The 24,820-nt window shown below is 50.4% G+C and overlaps 1 protein-coding gene across 1 annotated transcript; it reads left to right on the top strand.

Moving 5' to 3' along the window:
• Nucleotides 1-7,729: 7,729 nt before the first annotated feature.
• KLF11 (KLF transcription factor 11) lies at nucleotides 7,730-22,507 on the top strand. Its single transcript, XM_058801652.1, has 4 exons — nucleotides 7,730-7,806; nucleotides 10,441-10,695; nucleotides 16,740-17,733; nucleotides 19,693-22,507. The coding sequence occupies exons 1-4, from the start codon at nucleotides 7,765-7,767 to the stop codon at nucleotides 20,004-20,006; spliced, it is 1,605 nt and encodes a 534-aa protein (XP_058657635.1). The 5' UTR covers nucleotides 7,730-7,764; the 3' UTR covers nucleotides 20,007-22,507.
• The last annotated feature ends 2,313 nt before the right edge of the window (nucleotides 22,508-24,820 follow it).

Genomic DNA, 24,820 nt, shown 5'->3' with positions numbered 1-24,820 from the left:
GGTGCCTGCTCAGCTCTCTGCTCTGCTGCCACGGTGGAAGGATGCCCAAGGGGAAAGAAACTGAATGCAAACAGTGTTGCCTGCACTCAGGAAGGGAAAATAGCACAGCTATGCACAGAAGAGCTGTAGCACAGAACTGGAACCTGAGTTTATTTCACATTCGTCATCTTGTTGTGCCTCCTAACATCCTGAAGCAGTGCAGCAGTGAAGGGGAAGTGCACACCCAAGGCTGATGTAAGGATTTACCCATGCTGGGGAAAAAGTAAGGACTCCTTGTCCTTTTAAAGTAAATAGTGTAAAACTAAGTGGGAAAATGCTTTTGAAGGAAGGTGTTAGGATCTCCACTGCGCAAGGGGAGTTGCGGCAAGTCAGTCCAGGCAAGCGCTAGTTATGAGAAAAAGCATCAAGCTGGCTGGATACTTGATCCAAACAACAGGCAGGGTCTGTTCTGCAGCTCAGAGAGTGAATGGAGCTGACTGAGTCATGCACGACTAGCAATGCTGCCAAGGAAGTATCACAACAACAGGAATTGCAGTTTTCCAGTTCCTCAGCTGGGCAGGGATGGGATGTGGCCATTGCTGGGGTGAGATACCTCCCTTCAGATATTAGAACAGGGATTTAAACTATTAAACAACTCAATTGCCACTGACCTTTCTCCCCAAAACAGCTTGGAAGGGTGGCTTTTTAATTTTTTTAATTAATGGAAAATGTATTTTTCAGCAGTAAAATCCTATACTTGACTGTGTCCCTCAATATATAGTTAATTCAGCATTTTATGGAGGAGGTTGCTCAGGGTATAAAATCATTGATGGCATAGTTTGAGTGCCAGGCACTGAGGGGGAGTTACCTTTACAAGCAATCTCCTCAGCTCATGCCCTCCTTTGCTTTGGCTGTCATTCACCAGGGACGTGTCCTTGTCCCTGGATTGGGTGTCTGTCCTGCCAGCTGCAGCTTTTCCCTGTCCCCCAGCACTTGGCATTGTGATGCCACTGAGACAAACGTGGCACTGGAGAGGGAAACAGAAAGGCAGCACCCATGAGGGAGCAGGGGTGGCTCAGCTGCAGGTGGGAGCTCAGCTGTTCTGCCCACTGGGGTGTCTGGGAGGCAAAGGAAGCTCTCAGTGAGCAGGATGCAGACCCTGCACCCAGGAGCAGAGATGGGAGTGGGCACAGCGCAGCCCAAGGAAGCTGCACGAAGGTGATGGTGTAGCCAGAGTGGGTGGTGAGGAGTTTATAAATAAACCTGCTGATGGGTTAGCAACCACATCCCCACCACCACCCAGAGCCCTCCCTGGGCTTGGCACCATTCCTTACTTGGTGCTGCACAACACTTGGCTGCCCATGGACAATGTCCATGGGCAGATGCCAGTGCTGGTACTGGGGAACATTGCCAATGCCAGGCCACTGCTGCCCCTGTGGTGCCAATCCCCCCTAGGAACGACGGCCAGTGGTCCAGGAGTCAGTCTCTGGTCACACAGGATGTCCTCCAGCACCTGAGGGCTGCTGGAAAACACTGCAGGGCTGTTAAGACGACTCAGGATTAAACACATGTTTGCATATAGGCTTGATGCCTGCCCCAGCAAGTCCTGAGATGACCAAAAGAGGGGAATGTCCATCAGCACAGCTAATGCTTTAATGTACTGTGTGTCAGAAAATATGTGTAGGCTTAGCTAACAGCAATGCTGAGGTCAAGGGAGCAGTGAAAACAATGAAGACATCCTCTTAAGCAATAAGAACAATTAAATAAATACTTTAAAATATAAAATTAAAATTTTAATTTTTGCTGGTTTTTGAATCCAACTCCTGGTGGCTCTAAAATAAGATCAGGGCACAAATAGCAGCAGCAGTAGAAAACCCAGATGGTGCACTAGTAGCAAGCAGATGGTGCACTAGTATGTCACACTTATCACTGTCACTTCTTTATTTCTATTACAGCGGACCTGTGGACAGTCCACACCTGTAATCAGTATTTGTGGATTAGATTCTTTTAGTTCAGTACACACTATGTTTCACATACATCATAACAAATCTGTTTGAGAGGTGATTTCTCCCTGCAGTACTGCCAGGGCTCACAAAGTCTTTGATGCAGTTAATATTTTTTTTGTGAAGAAACATATTTTTGGGAGTGAAGAAAAAAAATGGCAGCGTGTGTTTACTCTATCAGCACAGTGGGTCTAAAATAGAGGAGGAAACAGTTTTTGTGGTTCTTCTCTTAAGGCCTTTCCTTTTGTTGTAACCCGGCTGTGTTTCCTTACGCTGTGCTGGCTGTGTCCCACTCCCTGGATGCTCACCCATGCACCAGAGCTCAATCTGCTTCTGAGAGCGAGCACCAACGATGCAGGCGAGGAAGAATTTGACTTTTGGCTCAGAGCTGCTGGGGCCAGCCCGTGAGGGCCTGGTTTGTCCTGGCTGTGGGCGCGGGCTGCTGTCTGTCCCTGCTGGCGGACACGTAGGCGGACAGCGGGCTCGCTGCGCCACCCGACACCCGGCACCAGCGAGATGTGCCTCGGGCAGCTGCCACCCGCAGCGGGGACAGCGGGGACAGCACGTCTGCCCTGCCTCGGCTCCGAGTCCCGGCCCGCGCTGCCCTCGGCTCCGCCGGCAGCGTGTCCCTGTCCTGGCAGCGTGTCCCTGTCCCCGCAGCGTGTCCCTGTCCTGGGAGCGTGTCCCTGTCCCCGCAGCGTGTCCCTGTCCTGGCAGCGTGTCCCTGTCCTGGGAGCGTGTCCCTGTCCCCGCAGCGTGTCCCTGTCCCCGCAGCGTGTCCCTGTCCTGGGAGCGTGTCCCTGTCCCCGCAGCGTGTCCCTGTCCTGGGAGCGTGTCCCTGACCCGGCAGCGTGTCCCTGTCCCGGCAGCGTGTCCCTGTCCCCGCAGCGTGTCCCTGTCCCGGGAGCGTGTCCCTGTCCTGGGAGCGTGTCCCTGTCCCCGCAGCGTGTCCCTGTCCTGGGAGCGTGTCCCTGTCCCCGCAGCGTGTCCCTGTCCCCGCAGCGTGTCCCTGTCCCGGGAGCGTGTCCCTGACCTGGGAGCGTGTCCCTGTCCCCGCAGCGTGTCCCTGTCCCCGCAGCGTGTCCCTGTCCCCGCAGCGTGTCCCTGACCTGGGAGCGTGTCCCTGTCCCCGCAGCGTGTCCCTGTCCCGGCAGCGTGTCCCTGTCCCCGCAGCGTTTCCCTGTCCCCGCAGAGTGTCCCTGTCCCTGTAGCGTGTCCCTGTCCCTGTCCCCGCAGCCCGAGCCCGGCGGGACCCGCTGGCTCCACAGCAAAGAGGCAGCTCCCCAAAACAGCCCCCATACACACTCGTGTCAGCCGGACCAGTCTTTGTAAAAACCCGTGGATTTATCATTGCTTTTACATTCCAAAATTATTCTATCAAGAAATATTTATTGTCTGCCTGCTTTCTTTTATTCTCTTCTTCTTCCTATCTCTATTCTTCCCATCTCTATTCTTCATAGTTATCCCTTTTATCCCTTTCCCCCATTATTTCTCAGAGATACCTTGTATATAACTCTGACTATAAATACTTTCTGTATCTCTGCTGCTCCCCTGGGTGAATCCCTCAGGTCCTTGTCCTGCTCCTGCCCTTGGGCTGCTGCAGTTTCCATCAGCTGGTGACAGCCAGACCTGGCAGAGCTCCCCTCTGCTGGGCCATTTCTCCTCTGCCTGCCCAGCAAGTGTGGTTTGGGACAATCTGGGGCTGTGGCAGCTCTGACTGCCCTGTCCTTCACAAGAGAGCAGGGAGAGGGGACAGAGATGCATCCTCACACGTCTCACCACATGCATCCTATTGCAGTCTTTCACTTCTTCCTATGTATCTTCTCAAGGCCCCTGCACGGGAGCACTGATTGTAGTTATCTATATTTATTTAGAAAGATATCTATATTTATTTAGCCATTTGCTAGGCTCTGTGTGTTTGCTACTGTAGCCTGCTGCTGTATGCAGCCAGCTCAGATGCTGCTGCCAAAATGCAGTAACTGTAGAGCTGCACCCCAGACAACTGCTTTGGTCTATTTTTAACTACTGGTAAATATTAGGAAAACTGTCTGAGCCCATAATATTCCCCATTCAGTCTCTTCTGAATGGTTTATGGCATAATTAGCTACAAAAAGGGAATGGAGGAGAGCTGCCTGCATGACCTTTTGTTGTTTTCAGTCTCCAGTATTAATTATTTTCCCTGCTACTCACACAGGATGTTTGATTCTTTCTTGTCATCCCAGCCAAAAGGATAAGATAACCAGAGCAGAGCCTTCTCAACCCTGCACTGCAGCCACTCACATCTGCTCCTTCCTACCTCAGAACAAAGGCATTGTGTGTCTGCAACAAAGACAGCTTTTCTCTCAAGTGTTTGCCAGGGATCTGAGTAAAACAGCCCTTTATAAAACCCCAGAGCCCTTGCAGAGCCCCATCCAGAGAGTGCCACAGCAGCAGCAGCAGCAGCACTGCAGGGAGGGGGGCTGGTGCAGGATGGCCCTGCTGGGAGGGACTGTCACCCTGGCACAGCCAGGCAGGGACTGTCACCCTGGCACAGCCAGGCAGGGACACCACCCTGCCACAGCCAGGCAGGGACACCACCCTGCCACAGCCAGGCAGGGACTGTCACCCTGGCACAGCCAGGCAGGGACTGTCACCCTGGCACGGCCAGGCAGGGACTGTCACCCTGGCACAGCCAGGCAGGGACTGTCACCCTGGCACGGCCAGGCAGGGACTGTCACCCTGGCACAGCCAGGCAGGGGCTGTCACCTTGGCACAGCCAGGCAGGGACTGTCACCTTGGCACAGCCAGGCAGGGGCTGTCACCCTGCCACAGCCAGGCAGGGACTGTCACCCTGGCACAGCCAGGCAGGGGCTGTCACCCTGGCACAGCCAGGCAGGGACTGTCACCCTGCCACAGCCAGGCAGGGACACCACCCTGCCACAGCCATGCAGGGACGGTCACCTTGCCACAGCCAGACAGGGGCTGTCACCTTGCCACAGCCAGGCATCCTGCAGTCATGAACGTGGGGAAGCTGCTCTGAGCTCTTTGGAATGAAGTATCGAGGATACCTGGGCTTTGTTCCAGGTTACTCCCTGCAGCCACCATGGATCATCCCAAGGATCTTGCTGTGTGTTGCTCAGGAAGCTGTGCTGCTGGGTGAAACCCACGGGGAAATCAGTGGGTGCAGGCACAAGTACAAAGAAGCAGGATAATGTTAACTGCTTTATTATTCACCTTGATGCAGCCTTGGGAAGGGAAGGAAAGCAGGGAGAAGTATGAGTTGGGAGAGAGGGAGAATCTCTCAGGCTGCCAGGGCTGGGGCTCAGGCTCTATGGGGTTCAGATCCCTGATAACTGACATAAGGAGGAAGGTGCTCCTTCCTCATCTAACACTGCCTCAGCTGGCAGCAGCAAAGGCAAACTAGATGACTTTGGTAAGATTTCCACAGATTTATTTAAAAAACTTGAGTTGCCATTTTTAGCTCAGCAAGGAGAACACAATCAAGCACATTTTCCCTGCAGCACAAGTTGGAGTTCAGACCTGTAACATCACTTCTTTTAACTGGTCTTGCACCCACGGGCTGTAGCGAGCACTCCTGGGGAACCTGGAACACGTGGGCAGAGTCTGTGGTGTGTGACATGGGAAACACCCTGTTGGGAGTGAGGAGAAATTATTCCACTCTGCTGCCCTGTGACTGCTTCTTCCCTGTGAGGTGCTGTGCTGCCTTTGATGCTCTGACTCAATGAAAAGTCTCTGCTGTCAGTGACCAAGGCTGCAGGAGTGAGTGCTTTGAGCAGGAGCTGCATGTGTTACAACAGACAGCAAGGAGAACACCAGTCACTTCTTAATGACAGCAGAACTGGAAAACATGCAAAATAGAACAGTATTTTCCTAGTTTTACAATTCCCTAAAGGTTTTTCTTGAAAAGGATCCATGCAATTGAGAGGCACTAACCCCGTGCCCCCACTGTGCCACCTCAGCTGTGCTTTTTAGTCACTGACAGCATTTTCACAAACTTTTTCCATTCTCTGTCACACAACTGATTCCCTTCTGTGAACAAAACTCTTCAATGTCAGAACTCGATTTGCAGTTTGAATTATCAGCATTTTCCTTCCCATCCTACAGCAGAGGCCAGGGCTCCAGCACAGCAAGTCTCATGCAAATAGATAGAGAAAGCTGCTGGAAACCCCTGCACGGCACAGGGCTGGTCAGGGAGATCCCTTTCTCTCCTTGTTTGGTGGGCTGGGATGGGCCAGGGCTGGGAAAGCTGAAATCTGCAGCAATGGAGGCAGGGATGAGCACAGTGCAGTGAAGCTTTAGATAGAAACTGCATGGGCAGCAGGGAAGGACGGGGATTTGGAGCAACTATAAGGGAAAAAATAAACCCCAGTGGCAAAATGAAGCTGACAGCAGAAGGTGCCCAGAGGTTCAAGATGATTCTCTGTGTGGATACTTGTGGATGTAACATCTCCAGAAACCAGGGAAGGAACAAATAGAGATAATTCAGTAGATTAAAATGCTTTTTGCTGTCCTCATTCTGTGTCTAGGAGGCATAAGGGAAGGGGCAGGGTTGGGATAGTGCTGGCAAAGCCAGCAGCCATCAGAGGCCTGCAGGACACAGGTCTGTCCTGTCCCCGAGACACAGGTCTGACCCTCCATAGGGACACAGGTCTGACCCCCCTGGGGACACAGGTCTGACCCCCCTGGGGACACAGGTCTGACCCTCCATAGGGACACAGGTCTGACCCCCCTGGGGACACAGGTGTTTCCTGTCCCATGGCAGGCTGTGAGATGCAGAGCTGCCCCAGCTGGGCTCGGTGCTGCCACTGCCAGCACTTGGTGCTGCTCAGTACAACCACAAATCCTGCTGGGCCAACACACTTCGGCTGCCACTGGGAAATGAAAACAAGGGCTGGGGACAGGAAAAACCAAAGAACACACATTTTTTAATAGAATATATGTTGTGACTTGAAGGCTTTTAAGAGCTGCATTCTGGGCTGGCCCAGGGGAGGCCTTCCAACACCAACGGATCCAATGATCCATAACAGTGACCCTTCATGGATTTTGGGAGGGGGTTTACGACTGTTTGTGATCCCAAATCCTTTATCCGGCAAAGCAGTGCCGTGGCCGGGCAGGCACCCGACCCCTTCCCTGTCGAACGTGGCAGGCAGGACCTCGACGGCAAAACTGGCGGCGGGTGGCGGGAAGCTGCGGGAGCAGGGGCGCCGTTCCCAGACGGGGAAGCTGGCGGCGGTTGGCGGGAAGCTGGCGGGGGTGGCGGGAAGCTGCGGGCCCGGCGGTGCTCCCGCGCACGCACGCGAGCGGCGGTTGGCGGGAGCGCTCGTGCCGCGCGGCACGCACCGCGAGGGGGCGGGAACCAGCGGCGGCCCCGCCCCCCGCGCGCGGGCATTCCCGGCCGCCGCCCGCCCCCGACCTTTCCCCCAGTTTCCAGCGCGCGCTCCCCCGCCCCTGCCGGCCCCGCCCCCGCCCCGCCTTCCCGCCGGCCGTGCCCACGCGCCGCCCTTCCCGCCGGCACGCCGCGATCACGCCGCCCGCCGCCGCTCATTGGCCGGGCGCGGGTGGCGGCGGGCGCTGATTGGCCGGGGCCGTCTCCCCCGCGCTGTTTGGCGCAGGCCGCGCTCGGAGCGCTTCCCCCGCGCGCGGCCGCGCCGCTCCCGGCGGGCGGGGCCGGGAGGAGGCGGCGCTGCCGGGTGCCGCTCCCGCCGCTGTGGGCGCGCCCCTGCTGCCGCCGCTGCCGCTGCCCGGGAGCGCCGCTGACAACGCCGCCCGCCCGAGCCACGCCATGCACGGCTCGCCCTGCTCGGACATGGGAGATGCGCCCGCGGTGAGCACCGGGCGCGCGGAGAGAGGGATGGAAGCGGGGGCAGTGGGGATGGCCAGCGCCAGTGCAGTCCGGGCACGTGCTCGGTGGCGGGCACAGTGCGGGGACCGTCCCCGCCTCGGCCGGGACCGCTACTCACCCGGCGGGGAGGGGCTTGGTTGGGCAGCGGGTGCGGGGCGGCTGTGCCAGGGCAGAGCCCTCAGGAGCGGGTGTTGCTCCGGTCACCTGCAGGGAAGGGGGGCGGCCCTCGCTCAGCCACCGTGCGGGGGCGGCGGCAGGGTGGGAGCTGCCCTCCGCCCCCTTCTCCTCCTCCTCCTGCTTCCTTTCGCGCCATCCTCCCTTCCGTGGCACCGCCCGGCCGCGGGCAGCCGCCGTGGGGCGGGAGCGGGTGGGGGCCCCTGCGGGCGGCGGGAGGCGCTGCCCGCGGTGGGACCCGCGCTGTCCCCCGGCACCGCCCGCCCGCTGCCCTGCGGCCCGCACTGCCCGCACGGTGGGTCCTGCCCGGGAGCGACCGCACTGCCCGCACCCTCGCCTCCATCGTGCCCGGGAGCGACCCGCACTGCCCGCATCGCTCTGCCCGCCCCTCATGCTCCCTGACCGTGCCCCATCCTTCCCGCCAGCGACCCGCCCTGCCGATGCCCATCCTGCCCGCGCTCCCGCCCGTCCCTGCCCGTGTCCATCCTGCCGGCACCCCGCCGTCCCTGCCCGTGCCCATCCTGCCCGCGCTCCCGCCCGTCCCTGCCCGTGTCCATCCTGCCGGCACCCCGCCGTCCCTGCCCGTGCCCATCCTGCCGGCACCCCGCCGTCCCTGCCCGTGCCCATCCTGCTCGCGCTCCCGCCCGTCCCTGCCTGTGTCCATCCTGCCGGCACCCCGCCGTCCCTGCCCGTGCCCATTATACCCGCATCCCGCCCGTCCCTGCTGGTGCCAATCGTGCCCGCTTCCCGCACGTCGTTCCCGGCGGGGTGATGTGAGGACAGGCGCCCGGCGCGCTTGCCCATTTCCCTGGCAGCAGCCGGCGAGCCCGCGCTGCAGCGCTCGTCTGCAGAAAGAGCTTTTTTTGTGAGGTTTTTTTTGGATTTCGGGGTGTTTTTTGAGGAAGCGAGGCACATTTTTTAAATGTCTCTTCAGGGAAAGCTGCTGTCCTGAAATGTAGGGTTGGAGAATATTAGCCCGTGGGCTTGGCTGCCTGGAGGCGCGCTTGGAGGAGCGCTGGCAGACTGTGCTCGGTGCCTCGCCTCGCCTGGCGTGCCCCGTGTCACAGGCCATTGAGGGCCAGGCTTGCAGGCACACATCGTGTTTTCCTCTCACCGTTTTTCAGTGGAAATTCTTAGAAGTCTCTTTCGAAAGTGTTAATTGCTTTTACCCCTTCCAGTCCCCAGACCATGACATCTCCATGCCTGGTACCTCATGTTTGAGGTGAAAGTCCTCTGTGAGTGCAGTACCAATATTTTTGATACATGGTGCTTAGCAGGGTTGCCTGCACATCCCTGGAGTGCAAACACAGCTTTTCATCTTTGTGACACTATTGAATAAGGATCATCCCACATTACTTAACTCAGTAACAAAACTCATTGTCTTAGAGTGCATGCTGTTACCCAATGAGTAGAATTCCTTCTAGGGCTTGAGGCCATGCTCACTGTGTGGTGAGCCTTTAGAGTTAAAACCTTTTTCCTGCAGTACATAAACACTCCGTGTAACAGCAGTAGGCCCAAGAGGCTTGGTCCACACTTCTAAATCTCAGCCTTCAGGTTAGTTGGTGTGTCTAAAGACTGGAGGAGCCTGGATTCCTCGCTGAGACTGAGCTGGCATATGAGTAATAACCCATCAGACTAGCGTAGCTTTTGGAGCCACTGCCAAGCACTGTGAGAGCTTTGTGAAGTTTGGATATCCTTGTGCAGAGAAGTCAAGTGTTTTGCACGTGTACACATGCACACAAAAATATTCTGTGATGCTTGCAATTGGAAACAAGTCAGTATGATTACATTTGTCTTCGTTTTACTCAGAGTGTGTTTTAGGTACCTAGCACCCATGTAGCATCAGGCCTTTCTGAAGTACAATGCAAACAGTTCCACTGTACTTTGAAAACTATTTTCCTTCCATCTTTTCCCCATCCTGGCTTCCCTGTTAAAAATAAGATTGAAAATCTTTTGTGATGTGCAGTACTCCAAGTCAATGATCATACCTTAAAGCATCTTACTGGCAGCTGAAATTTATCTTCTAAATGTTTCCAGAATGAGATTAGTGCTGAAAAGTCTTTTGGATTCAGGAAACAGCCTTCTCTTAACAAGGTTCAAAGTCAGGATTTTCCTCTTTTATGCTTGTATGGAAGCATGGAGTGTGTTTGTTCAGAGCAGTGTCATCCAGGAAAGTAAGCTTGGAAATGTGAGCCACACACATATCTGTTCTTTTCCTGGAAAATCACATGTCTTCCTTTTCTTTTTCTTTTTTCTTTTTTAAGAGAAGGGAGTGTGGAGACGAGCTGCTCGGGGGAGAGTGAGAGATGAGCCAGCTGGTAAAAGTCTTGCCACGGGCATGGGATCTGTTTCAGTTGACCTTCATTGTGAGCAGACAGTGTGTGGGTGGTGTCAGTTCTGTGTCTGACTCGTGCTAACAGCCAGTAATCCGATTTCACCCAGGTTGACATTGTGGACATCTACGAGTCCATCCGGGAACGGCAGCGCCATGACAGCGAGAGGTCCACCTGCAGCACCCTGGAGCAGAACGACATTGAAGCTGTTGAAGCCCTTGTTTGTATGAGCTCCTGGGGGCAAAGATCACAGAAAGGTGACATATTAAAGATAAGGCCCCTCACGCCCTTCTCGGATTCTGGGGATTTCACAATGCACACCGAGGCTCCGGCTGAGTTACCAAAGGACTGTCTATCCACACTGGTAAGAAAAGCATGAACACCAAACAAATATGCCCCACACGTGGGTGTCACAGCCCTGCAATGCTTTAAATTGGCTGGAAGAGACAGGCTTGCTCAGGTGTCCCTTTGCCACAGCCTGTGCTGTGCACAGAGTAGTGAGGTGGGCATGTTGAGTTTGTGGTTTTTTGCTGTCTCTGGTTTAGCAAATGTAGAGGCTTTTGTTAAATTTAGATGTGAAAGCCCTTGCTGACAGGTTATTGGATTTGACAGGGATGTCGAGATGGCTGTTGTAGGTTCCTTGGAACACTTTGAGTAGGAATGGCAGAGTGAGCCTTGGTGATTTGGCATCAGCATTTCTACAGGCACTGTATGAAAAAAGGCCCTTGATGATATTATGCTTCACTGGTCATTGTAAGAGAAAGTGCACGTTGCCATTACGAAATAGGCAATTTAATTAGTTTCTGTACTATGTGTTTGTACATGTAGTCTGTTATTTCTCCAGACATTGGTCTACTCCAGCTGACTAATGTTGGTTGAATCCAGTTTTTTTTCTTTTGTTTCAATTTATGTTGCAACAAAAGTAGGTATTAAAAAAAGGCTTGGTGCCATCAGGGTTTTAGATGGTTAAGGCCCATTTCAACCAGTAGGCTTCTAGCATGCAGTTGCCAGGTAAAAGGGGAATAGTAGAGGAAAGAGGCTGAGATAAGAGCAGCCTGACAAGCAGCTGCCATAATATCTCCTGCTGCTCAGTGCTGACACTGTCTCTGGAGCAGCACAGGAGATACCCTTCAGTGGGAAAGGAGGAAGAAGAGGTGATGCAGGAAGACAGCATAGAGAGAAATGGATGAATAAGAAGGGACAGAGCAGTTTCATTTGTCTTTATCTAAAAGGTAGCCATGAAACAATGAGGTAATCATTGAGAAAAGATCTAGGGCTTGCTGGGAGCTTGAAATAGAAAAGTGGAGTAGTGCTATCCATTGTTGGACTGTTTATTCTGCTCATAGCCTCTTACAGCTGTGCCCATTGCTGAGGAGAAAGGAATGAAAGACTTTTGTGGTGCAGTGAGTATACTTGCAGTGTCTTATGCAGGTTTACAGCTGCCTCATTGCCCTCCTTTTATTAATACACTTTTGAGCTTAATCAGTATGGCCATGAGATAAGGCAATGTAGTGTCCTGGTGTTGGCTAGGATAGAGTTAGTTTTATTCCTAGTAACTGCACAGTGTTGTGTTTGTGATTTAGAATAGAATAATGCTGGTAACATACTGATGTTCCAGTTGTTGCTGAGCAGTGCTTACCTTACCCAGGTCAAGGACTTTTCAGATTCCCACCAGTGAGGAGGTGCCCAGGAAGCTGGGAAGTAGCATGGCCAGGGCAGGTGATCCAAACTGGCCAGGAGGGTATTCCATACCATGGAGTGTCATGGCCAGCATAAAAACTGGGATGACCAGTGATGTTGGGAAGGACCTGGGCATTGGTAATGGGTGGTGAGCAATTGTACTGTGCACCACTTGTTTCTCTTGGGTTTTATTGCTGTCTCTCTTTGGTACCTCCCTGTAATAATAATTACAATTGTTATTATTATATTTTACTTTATTCCAATTATTAACTTGTTCTTGTGTCAACGCATGAGTTTTATCTTTCTGATTCTCCTCTATGACAGATCTGACCAGACTGTGCTGAAACAAATTTGTTATCAGGATTCATTTTATTAGTTTATTAGTTGTTGATCACAGTGTTGAATTATTTGCTATCAGGGTTGTTGTGTTATGTAACAATTTACTTCTTGTGTATTTTCCCCCTAGTGTTATGGTATCATCTCTGGGGGCTGGGCTAAGGTTATCATTTTGTTGTACTTTGTAACACTGGATTATGTGATAGCACAGAACTGCTGCCCTTGAAACTCATCTGGTTTTCATGCTCTCAGCTCCTCTGTCATCACCTCTGTACTTGGGGAACCACCTATCAGAAACTGCTAATAGTGACACCGTTTGCCTTTTTGCCTCAGAGAGCCAGCCTGTGTAGAAGGCACGCACAATCTTCCCCTTCTTCTCCAGGCATGGGAATTTTGGAAATTTTGAATATCCTTGGGATGCTGAAACCATGTCTGTGAATGACCAGGAGCTGGGGATGTGGTTCAGGTCTTGTTTAGGGTTAAGCAACTGTTTGTGGCTGCTCAGACCCTGGCATCACACATGCAGTGTGACCACTCAGACCCCAGCAGGTGATGATGCAGCTGAGCCAGAGGATGATGAGCTTGTGCCATTATCAGTTTCCTTGTACACAAGAAGAAATGGACACCAAAGTCAGCTCATTTAGTGAAGGGGGATGAAGCAGGGCCATCACAAAAACTGGATGGAGGAGGAGACAGAACAAGAGATAACCACTCAGTCCCTGGTTCTGAGGGATGTGAAGAGGTTTCAGCTGCTGTCCAGGTGTGCACATTATCACCTGGCTGCTCCAGTGGGGCTAGTAACTGGAATTAGGAGATAGGGAAGCCAAGCAGTTGGAATGACTTCCTAGGGAAGAGAGCATTGACGAGGTGATTGGAAAAATGTCACAGGTCTTCAGCCTGTGCAGGCAACTCGGTCAAGTGTGAAGGAAAGGTATCCCTTCAGGAAAGGGGCAGTGTCACCTGGGCAGGTGGGCTGCTGTGGGGAGACACATGTGCTGCCTGAGGGAATTAGCTGTACCAGAGGGGTTTCTTATGACATGAGCAGGGCACAGTCACCCACAGATCCAGATGAAGTCAATGTCCCCAACCCACATGGCAAAACTTTGAACCATTTGCCATGGACTGATCCAGTTCCAGAACACTTGCAATATATTGATGGTACCACTGTGGGCAATACAGCAGCAGAAGTTTTTGAGAAAGGGAAGAAAATAATCCAGATCTCTGTGAAAGCTGCCATAAAACAAAGTAAGGTCCAGGAGCTTGCATAGCAGATCCAGGTTTTAAGAATAAAATAGCAAGGTGGGTGTCATCAGATCCCAACGGATTTGATTAACAAAATAACAGATACACTTCTGCCAACTAGTAAGAAAAACACAAGTTTTCTTAGGCATTGTGGGGTTTTGGAGAGTGCACATTCCAAATTACAGTCTGATTGTCAGCCTTCTCTGTCAAGTGACCCAGAAGAAGAATGATTTCAAATGGGGCCCTGAACAACAACAAGCCTTTGAATAACTTAAACAGGAGATAATTCATGCAGAAAATTAACTCTGCCCCAGCCCTTGGGCCAGTCCAGGCAGGACAAGATACAAAACATGTGCTCTACACTGCAGCCAAAGAAAGTGGCCCTACCTGGAACCTCTGGTAGAAGGCACAGGGGAGAATTAGGTCAGCCTCTAGGATTTTGGAGTTGGGGTAGAGAGGATCTGAAGCCCTCTGTATTCCAGCTGTAAAACAGATACTGGCAGCTTACAAAGAGGGTCCAGCTGCTTTGGAAATGATTGGTACTGAACACAGCTTCCCTGGCATCCTGATTGCTGGTGCTGGGCTGGATGTGCAAAGGATGGTCTCCTACACATCCTGTAGCTGATGCTGTGTGGAATGAGTGGGTGTTGCTGGTCACACTGGGTTCTCAAATAGGAAACCTCAATTACTTCCAAGACTCCTGGGATTGGTGAGACGGCAGACTCCTGGATGCCGCCTGGTGAGGAGATGACATGTGCTCAAGAGACTATTGTATAATAAGTTACCCAAAAATGAGAAACAATATGCCCTGTTTGATTCCTGCTGTGTTGTAGGAAAGCACTGAAGATGGAAAGTGGCTGTATGGTGTAGCCTATAAAAAATTACAGAAACTGCTGAAGGAGAAGGCAAATTGAGTTACTTTGCAGAGGTGAACATTGGCTTTAGACACTGCTGAACAGGAAGAACAGCCAGTGCTTTATCTCTGTGCTGATTCACGGGTGGTGGCAGATGCCCTGTGGTGGTGGCTGCAGTGATGGAAGCAGAGCAGAGGTAAACCCATCTGGGCTGCTGCCTTGTGGCAAGGTACTGCTGCCTGGGTGGAGAGCCTGGTTGTAAGGGTACATCAGTGGATGCTCCTGTACCCAAGACTTGGGCCACCAAGGAACATCAGAACAACCAATGGGTGGATCAGGCTTCTAAGATTGAAGTGGCTCAGGTGGATCTGGATTGGCAAGATTCACCAGTGTGAATTATTTATTGCTTGGTGAGCCCATGACATCTGAGGCCATCAAGAAGGAAATGCAACATGTAGATGGGGTGATGATCAAGGGGTAGGCTTGACCATGGACACTCTTGTTGGGCTATCCATAGTTGTGAAGCACACACTTCAGTCATTCAAGACAAGCAGTTAAAGCCTCTTTGGTGTGGAGGACAATGGCTGAAATACAAATATGGGAACACCTGGCAAATGGACTCTATCAGACTCCCACAAATCCACCCAGGCAAGCACCATGTGCTTATGATGGTAGAAGCAACCACTGGATAACTGGAAATGTATTCCATGCCCCATGGCACTGCCTGGAACACTGTCCTGAGCCTTGGAAATCTGGTCTTATGGCAACAGGGCACCCCAGAAAGAATTGAGCCAGGCAAGGGGACTCATTTCCAACACAACCTCACAGACACCCGGGTTGAAGAGCATGGCATTGTGTGGGTTTATCACCTCCCTATCATGTGCCAGTCTCCAGGAAAATTGAATGATATAACAGACTGTTACTGAGAGCAAGGGGTGGTGGGACCTTCAAACAATGGGATACACATTTAGCAAAGGCCACCTGGGCAGTCAGCACTAGTGCATCTGCCAGCTGTGCTCAAGCAAAACTTCTGCATAGTGTAGAACGGGATAAAGTCCCTGTGGTGCACACAAAAAAGCTGGAGAAAACAGTCAGATTTTTCCTGCATCAGGCAATGACAGTCCATCCATGAGGTTGCTGTTCTCAAGGACCTGGCTGCACTTGGTGGGTAATGTGGGAGGATAGGGAAGCCCAAAGTTTTGTTCCAGGGGATTTGGTTCTGTGTGAGAGGAGCCAGTGATTTGGGTTGGATGATGCTAATTGCCATATAACACTCATGTCACCCCTGCTGAGCTGGCTACACACAACATCAGGGGTATTACAGTAGGAATCACCCACATTAATGAAGAACAAACTTTGATGAAACTGGACAAACACAGCAGTGATGGAATGAGAACTAACTTCAGTAGGCTGCAATCCAACATAACACACCATCTTTTCTGCCCTGAATTGGAGCCCAAAGCAATCCATGAATGAGCTCAGCAGATGTTTTAGAGGGATGGCTCACAATGATACCTGTATCAAAAGACAAGAAAAGTAATGGTGGTCAATTGGGATGTATTTAAAAGTGTGGGCATGATGTAAATGCATAGAATATGGGGTAGATATGTTTTCAGCTGGGATAGAGTGTTTTCATCCTAGTAGCTGGCAGAGTACTGCGTTTGGGATTTAAGGTAAGAATAACATTAATAACACACTGATGTTTTAGAGTAAGCACAGTTCAGCAGCAATTAAACCAAGGACTTCTCAGTGTCTCCTGCTCTGCCAGTGAGGAGGAGAAGCCTTGTGAGAGACCATGGCTAGGACACTACTGACCAATCTGGCCAAAGGGGTGTTCCATACTATAGAGCATTGTGTTCAGTGTATAAACTGGGGGGAGGTGGCCAGGAGGGGCCAGTCACTGCTTGGGATCAGGCCAGGTGGGTGGTGAGCAGTCGCACTCTGCATCATTTGTTGCTCTTGAACTTTATTTCTCTCTGTCTTTTTATCTGTGTTTTTAATATTTTTATTATTGTATTTTCCTGTATTTGAATGATTAACTTGTTCTCATCTCAACCCATAGGTTTTACCTTTTTCTGATTCTCCTTCCCATCCATCTGGGGGTGGAGGATGAGTGAGTTTCATGGGACTTCATTGCCCTCTGGGATTAAACCACAGCAGTAGACTTTATTCAGTTTGTTCTAAGAGGCACATTGAGATGCTGGGAGAGGGCATGTAATTTTATTTTTCAGAGTAAAAATGGGAAAACTGTGCCATGGAATTACACTGATGCACACTGTTGTGGGTTTTTTTGCAGTGCATGACCCCTCCACACAGCCCTGACTTTGTTGAGATGTCGGCAGCCACGCTCCTGTCCTCACAGGTGACTTACTCCAAACCAAGGACAGTCATGGCAAACACAGCTGCCTGCTCGGTCACCTCAGCCACTGGTGCCTCTCCCACAGCCAGGCCATCTGCTCCCAGCGTGGGGCCACCGTGCAGGCAGAAGCCAGTGATCTCTGAGTTCCCTGCCCCTCAGCCCTGCAGGGCCATGGCAACAAGTGTCATACGGCACACAGGTGATAGTTCTGCTTACCATCACATTCCTGCTGTGCAAGAGCAAACAAAGGTAACTTCAGGCTGCAGCGCTTCCAGAGACTGGTGTGGAGCGGATGACCCAAAACATTCCAGACTGCCACAGGACACGTGGGCTGCGGATGATTTAATCGACAAAACCTCTCCGGCACATCAGCCTTATGCACATGACTCCAGTGATATTGTGACCAATAAAGGGCAGCTACCGGTCCGGCCTGTTTCGCCACAAACCCACTTACCAAAGAATTGTGAGAATGACTTGCAAAAAAGAGCTACCCCAGTGACACCTGCCCCTGTCTCCAGCCCCCAGGTTCTCTGTCAGATGATCCCTTTAAATGGACAAAGCAGCATGATTAATGCCTATGTGAAGCCTTCAGCTCCAGCACTCTCAGCTCCCATGAAGCCCATCTTGCCCCAGACAGCCCCGCTGCCCCAGCCTGTGCTCATGGGCCCCTCTGTGCCTCAGGGGACTGTCATGTTGGTTCTGCCACAGCCCGCTGTCCCGCAGGCGCCGCCGTGCCCGCAGGCCCTGGTGACTGTGGGCAGCACCAAGCTCCTGCCCCTCGCCCCTGCTCCCGTGTTCATCGCTTCTGGCCAGACCTGTGCCCCCCAGGTGGACTTCTCCAGGCGGAGGAATTACGTGTGCGACTTCCCTGGCTGCAAGAAAACCTATTTCAAGAGTTCCCACCTCAAGGCCCACCTGCGCACCCACACCGGTGCGTGAGGGGCTCTGCCCGTGTGGGGTGCTGAAATGCAGGCTCTTTGCAAGGAGGGGGTGGGAAAGGGAAGGAGCAGGTGATGGGGAAGCTTTTGCTCATCTCAGGGATGGAAGGAATGTTCATTCTCCATGGACAGGCAAAACAAGATGTACTTTGTTCTGAGACCTCAGCTGACCCTGTAGTGTTAGCTGAATTTCACAGGCTTTAGCTGGAGTGAAGCTTTGCCGTCTGTGTGCGTGTGTTTAGATCTACGTGGAATCCTGCCATCTGGACTAGATGGAAATGAATTGTGCAAGTTCCTTTTTTTGGAGCATGGGGAGGTCTGGTGTAGGCAAAATACAGTACAGGTAGTTGGTCTTAATTGTCACATGAGTAAAAGAAAAGAGAAACTCAGAAACTGCTTTTTTTTGTTTCTTTGGTGTTTTTTTGCTCCCCCAGAGTTTTGTGTAGGATAAATGGGAATGCATTGAGATTTTTGGCCGCTGTGTTAGGAAGCAGAGCTCCTGTGAGAGTGTAACAGTTTATTCAGTTGCAAAAGGGGAATTCTAGTAGTAAAGGAAAATTAATTGTAATTAATATGAAGTGATTTGCTCCATAAATTGGGTCAGTGGGGAAACAGTCTATATGTGTTTTACTTACTTACCTTTTTTCTGCTTCCAGGATCTTGTTAAATTAAAACTAACTTTGAGTTCTCAGGGATTATTTTTGATGTTGAAGGATAGGCATGGTGGGAGATTATTGGTATAGAATAATTCTGTCTATTTTTGGTTTTCCTTGGCTTTTCTCCCCTGGCTGCTGTTACCCATAGTCACTGGTTTATTGGATATCAGCTTGTGTGATGGGATTTGCATTGGTTTGGCAGCTTATCTTCACAGTTCCTTTGGGGAAAGAGCTTAACCTCTACATGAAGCTGATAATTCTTGTAAACCATAGTTCAGAGGTAGAATGATGCTTCTGCTCCTGGCTTGAGAGGCTGCTGAATTAAACCTGGTGCTCCAGGATAAACAGACTATCAGCAAGTGCCTTGCTTTGTGCATGTGGCTGCTGATCCATAGGGAGCCTGGGTGTGTCCCTGTATCATGGTTAAGATACAGTGGCAGATGAAACACACTGACCCCTCACTAGCCAGTTCCCATTACAGGATCAGGAGGAGGAGTAGTTCAGCTTTCTTTTTCTGCCTTTTCTCTGCATGCTGACTTGCTAGATCATAGCACATCCAGAAGACACAGACTTTACTCTCAATACCTGAAGTGGGAATGCTCCTGTGAGGTGTCCTTTCTGTTTGGGCCCCTTCTCTTCTGCCTCAAAGTGTTCCCATAATCTTGGGCCACGTGGTGGATGTTTATCTGGAGCCCTGTCGGAGTTGCAGGCAGTAGTTGCAGTTGTGGTTGTTCAGGACAGGTGGGATGTCCAGCAGTGGCCCAAGATGAGCAGCAGCTGATGTGGGCAGCCTTGCTGCCATTCCTGGTCTCTGGGGGCTGGCAGGACAGGCTTTGCTTGGGAGTGCTTGCTGGTGTGTTTGTGTGCAGGACTGGATCACTGGAGCAGCAGGACCCCAAGACTCCATTCCAGGCTTCCTGTTTGACTCCTGTATTTGTGGATGACATGCTGCAGCCAGAGAGATATGGATGCATGGGGATGGGGGCAGGGGCTTGCTTCTAGTTCAGTCAGCAGATAAGGCATCTTTATGAAGGCTCTATTTCTTTAAACTTGGACTTTAGACAACTGAAAAACCAGACCTGATTAAAGAACATTTAAAGAGAGATACAAGGAAATAAGTAGAAATGATAGCTATTATTCTCTGGAACAGAACTTTAGCTTAATCTTACATTGACTGCACAGATGAGCAGTTCTGTGAACTCACTGGTTCCTGCAAGGCAGATTTTAAGTTAGCCCTTTGATAAGACTGCAACACAACTTCTCAAAAGTAACAAACGCTTCCTTTATGTCCTGCAGGGGAAAAACCTTTCAGCTGCAACTGGGAGGGCTGTGACAAGAAGTTTGCCCGCTCGGATGAACTGTCGCGGCACCGCCGGACGCACACGGGCGAGAAGAAATTCTCGTGCCCGGTGTGCGAGCGCCGCTTCATGCGCAGCGACCACCTCACCAAGCACACGCGCCGCCACATGGCCACCAAGAAGACCCCCAGCTGGCAGACAGAGCTTGGCAAACTCAGCAGAATTGCCACAGCAGAGAAGCCCAAGAGCAGCAGCAGCAGCAGTGCTCTGAGTATGCTCATCCCCATGCCATCACCCGCCTGCCAGGGCTAGAGTGAAGAGGCGCCTTCTGCAGACTGTCTGAGGATCAGGAAGAGCTCCGATGGCAACAGCAGAATGGGAAATGGCTTTTATTTTCCTCGTGTTTGTGTGTACTTTAGTTTCCTGCAGTTTAGGTCCTCTGTTGATAGTGCTATGTGAGAAATCTATCATATTTCCTCATCCCTTCCCTGCTGGATTTTTTTTCAGTACTTGGGCAATTGCAATCACCAGCACTTCAGGAAAGTAGAACTCCTTGGAAATTATATTGGCAATAGGTTAAAAAAAGTTGTAATGCTTGCTGTTAATATTTTGATGGACAGTAAAACAGGGTGGTTTTTAATTTTTATAGTACTATTTTCTATACCAAATATATTTTGTATTTGTTCATTTAGGTCTTGTTATGCAGGCAAATTACTTGCATTAGTAGGGCTGTGCTGGATGAGACCCAGAGTTTTGGAAACTCCTTTTCAGTAAACCTAAACTATTGCATTCAGAGTGTTTTATAAACACTTACCATTTGATAACATATTTTTTGGTTTTCGCACTTGCAATCCTGATCCTGCCATGGGCTAGTGCTCTTACACCCTCCTTGTGCAGGTAGATCGAAGATCAAAATGAGTCAGTAGTTTTTAAAACAAACCAAACCAGAATGACCTTATTTGAGAATACAAGAGCTGAAATCCTTCACATTTTAGGAATTCATACCCTTTGCAAGTAGAAGCTGATGTGGCTGTTGGTAGAAGCATTCTTGAGTCCACATGCCACTGACGCAAAGTTTGGAGGAGCCAGACTGCTCTGGTGGAGGTAGAAGTACAAACACTGTTTAGAAATTTTGACACTAAAAATTATGCTTTATTTTTGGTCCTGCTAAGCCAACATATCAAAATAAACTGAAAAATGCAAAAATGGCAAGATAGCCCATGAAAAATTAGTGGGTCTCTCTTTATATTTTTTTGAGTAGAGGAGAAATAAAAAAATTAAAGGGTTTTTTTGTATTGTGGATGCTTGTGCACCTTATAATTCAAGGCTTTCTTTTACCTGTATCAATGCACCAGAGGAAATACTAATTGTGTCTTAAGAAATAGCCACCATGTCAACTTGATGATGCTCTTCATGTGGCCTTATACTTCTCCACAGTACTTTGTATAAAATCACCCTTTTCTATTAAACAATACACTCTCCCTGTTGAATGGATTTTCTTTTACACAAAGTGTAATGATAGTTAAGAAATGGAACCAATGGCTGCAGGAGTGCTGTGTTGTAATAGCATGGTGTGAGTAACAAAATGCCCATAGCACAGTCAGACTGCTCCATTCCCAGGTGCAGGAGGAGTGTGTGTGTACTGTAGCAGAGCTGACAGTGCAGCAAAGCACCAGCTGTTTTGCTGGGAGACAGCTTCCCCCCCCAGATGAAATATTTCTGGAGTGCTTATTCCTTCTGGACTCTTCTCCCTTCAGCCACTCCTGCACTGAAGCATAGTTGAGCACTCAGGAGGATTGTTCTTCCTATATGCATCAACTGTGGATAACTAGGAATGCACTCTCTCTTTTACTGCTTTGTTCTGAAATCCTGGTCTTGCTTCCCAGGGTGGGCAAAGCATGGATTTCATCTATGGAGGTGCTGACTTGGCAGAGACCTGTTTCAGTTAAAGCACATTATGTCATTATTTTTTACACTAAAATCTATAGTTATAATTAAGAGTGGTAAGTTTTCAGACTGCACTAAATTGGAGTATTGTGCTAAGTGTACTGAAGTTTTTGTGCCTGACCTTGTGAAGGCCCACACCCTGCTCACTGACACGTGCTGTAATCCCAGTGTACGTGCCAGTGGGTGTGTGTGGACCTTGCTTTGGACTCTCCAAAGGGCTCAGCTGGAACCTCTTTGCCTGGTGAAGTGGATCCTTGTGGTGTTGCTGTTCTCTGTTGCTACCTAGTTTTCCAAGTTTCTGTGGTGAACAAAGAGATGTTGCTGCTCTTCCTTTTTTTTTCCCTCAGAAATCTCTTAGAAGTAGAAGTCTGGCTTTTGGATGCTGTTTTTGCATGCTTTTAACCAGGGGAAGCATGTCCTGTCTCAGTTTAGTAGCCAGTTTAGCACTTCATTTTTTTACAGACTGACTATTTATGGTGCTCACCTGAGAAAACAATTTGGGAACTCTTGTCATAATTATATAAATTGTCATGTTTTTTGCATTACGGGGCTGGGGGGAAACAGTGGACTTGAGAATACAGACTTTTTTAAAAAGTGTGTCAAGTATGTGTGTCACCATGTGGAAAAGCAGCTGCTCCCTCCTTGTTTGGGTGAGGCTGGCCTGCAGTTCCTGGCAGCCCGCTCTGGGATGTGTGGATCGTTCCCTGTGGATGTGCGTGAATAGCTGTGCCTGTGTCTGCTCTGCCTGTTCCTTCCTGCTGCTGTCTAAGGGTTATTTATGGATTAAGCATGACTGGCATAGCTGCTGTCTTTGCACTTTACTGCCTGAACTCTACTGTTCAGTCTTTTTATTTTGAGCCTATATTTTACGGAAATGGAACTGCATTTTTGTACGTGTTTTTAACTTTTATTAAATAAAATGTATGTAACGTGACTGGTTTTAAGTCATAAAAAAAATCATGGATTTTCAGGTTTCAGAGGTGTCCATTCCAGAACTATGCCAATCCTTCAGGATTAGGTTGTGTGTCTAGGCCAGTGGAAGACTTTGGGGCTAGCTAATTCACTTCCCTGTAAAGGCTGGATTTTTTTGATCCTGTTGTAAATTGACCAATGCTCACTTGTTTGTGATTTTACACCATTCATCTCGTGGTTTTGGTAGAAGGTGCACACCCCCAGCAGGCCTTGGGGCTGCTCTCTGGGAACAAGAGTTCCCAGCTCCACACCACTCCCAGCCCGGCCTCCCGCAGCTGCAAGGGATGTGCTGGGTGCTGCTCTGTTAGTGTCACAAGCTGTGCATGGAGTGAGTGCTGGAAATAAGGCAGAAATGACAATTTAATTCAGAAGGTGGCTGTGCTAGTCCCAGTTCTTTCTGCTCTGGTGGGGACATGGCAGGCTGGGTGTTACCTCCCAGTCTCAGCTGGGAAGGAGGTGTCCAATGATAGTGACAGCAGCAGCAAACACGTACATTTTTATGCTGTTTCCCTCTGACCAGTTCCTGGGCTGCAGAAATGTTTATTTCCAGCAGAAAGGGAGAAGGTGTAATGATTCCAGCTTTTTGTCACAGCCTTTCTCTGCTCAGTCTGTGCAGCCCTCAGGGAGTGACCTGGGAGCAGTGACTCAAGGCTTTGTCCACAGAAGAGCACATTGTTCTTGCACGTGTGAGGAAGGTGAAAAGCGATCTCATGGATGCTTCTGCTTCCCCCTCAGGAGAACAACTGGAAGGGAAAGCTTAGGTGTAGGTTTAATGCTCTGGCAGAACAGCACAAACTTCAGCCCCTGGGCTCTGCAGTTTGTCACAATGCCTTTGTCTCCCAGGGGAAGATGTCTTACCTGTCCCTACTATTTTTCAAGGAAGATTTTTCTGAGCATCCAATTATATCCCTAAGAATACTTGTTGTAGGGTTTGGGGTTTTTTGCTGATTTTTACTTTTTTTCCCTGGCTTTGTTTATGTGAAACATGGCAATGGATTTCAGTCTGTGCTCACCTTCCTGCTTTTCCTTAGACCCAAGCTGTGGTCTGAGCTGTCCCATGTAGCCAGGAGGTGCACTCAGTCCACATCCTAATGGGGCTGGAGTCTGGAACAGCTTCATCCAGTGAGAGAAAACAGCCTGCATACAAGAAAGCCTTCCCAACTACCCCTGTGCTGACACAAGCATTGTTGGGGGCAAGTCTTTCTGTCTTGAAGCCATTCTAAATCCATAAAAAGGAATCATTTTCTGAAGGACAGTGGATTTGTGCTCAAACATGTCTATTGGCTTATGTTTCATCTTGCAGACAGTGGCATTGCTTGTTACACACACCACCCTGTGTGGTTGTACAGCCAAGCCCTGGGCTGAGCAGCAGCCTGAGCTGGCTTGCAAATTCATGAGCGCTGATCCTCTTCAAGCCTGGGCACTGGGAGAGTGAATCCACTCTGATGCTGTGGAGGTGGCAGAGGTGGCCCATGCTGCAGGCTTGGTGTGCTCCTCCAGCCCAGGCCACAGCTCTGGCTAATATTCCCTTTCCAGCTGTGAAATCTGTACCCAACATCCTTCATCTGTCATCTCATGAGCTGAGTCCTGCCCCAGGGTTGCCTCTGGCTTGAGTTCATCTTCAGGGATAAATCTTCAGACTGGTTTTGGAGTTTAACCTGTGAGCCCATCTGCCTGTTTACCTTGAATTCACATCCAGCAAGGCAGCTTGAGGCGGGCAGGCTCTGGCTAGGAGAAGGCAAATTGCTTCCATGTCTGCAGCAAGAGTAAATCATTATTCAAAACCCAGCAACCTGCAGGCTGAGGAAATGGTGAGACAGTCCAGGAGGAAGCCGCAAAGCCTCAGCCACACCTCACAGTCCAGGCTGTCCTGGGATCCTCTGTCAAATGCAGCCTTCCTCCTCTTCTGCTTCAGCCCTCAGGTGTAGAAGGAAATTGATGACTTAAGTGCTGAAGTGTGCAGAAGGCAATGGACACATCTGAAAACATGCAGAAGACTTGAGGAAGCTGGAGAGTTTGTCCCAGATGGGAAGAACACCTTAGGTTTAATTGTTTCCCTTGTAGCATCTCTTGACTGACTTCTCTGTTGGTTATCACTGCCCAGATAAATCCACTTCACCCTGTGCAAATAATTGCCATGTCCTGTGTCCAGGGTGAGGTGAGGGGGAGCCCTGCTGTGGATGTGGTTTGTGCCAGGCAGCTGGCAG

This window comes from Ammospiza caudacuta, chromosome 3 (genome assembly GCF_027887145.1).
Source record: "Ammospiza caudacuta isolate bAmmCau1 chromosome 3, bAmmCau1.pri, whole genome shotgun sequence".
Lineage (NCBI taxonomy): Eukaryota > Metazoa > Chordata > Aves > Passeriformes > Passerellidae > Ammospiza > Ammospiza caudacuta.
This window is presented reverse-complemented; position numbering and strand designations above follow the sequence as displayed.

Excerpts from the sequence above, each read along its gene's own strand:
- KLF11 (XM_058801652.1), top strand. The coding sequence starts at position 7,765 with ATGCACGGCTCGCCCTGCTCGGACATGGGAGATGCGCCCGCG. Across the intron at positions 10,696-16,739 it reads AGGACTGTCTATCCACACTG|TGCATGACCCCTCCACACAG; the intron begins GTAAGAAAAGCA and ends GTTTTTTTGCAG. Across the intron at positions 17,734-19,692 it reads CCACCTGCGCACCCACACCG|GGGAAAAACCTTTCAGCTGC; the intron begins GTGCGTGAGGGG and ends TATGTCCTGCAG.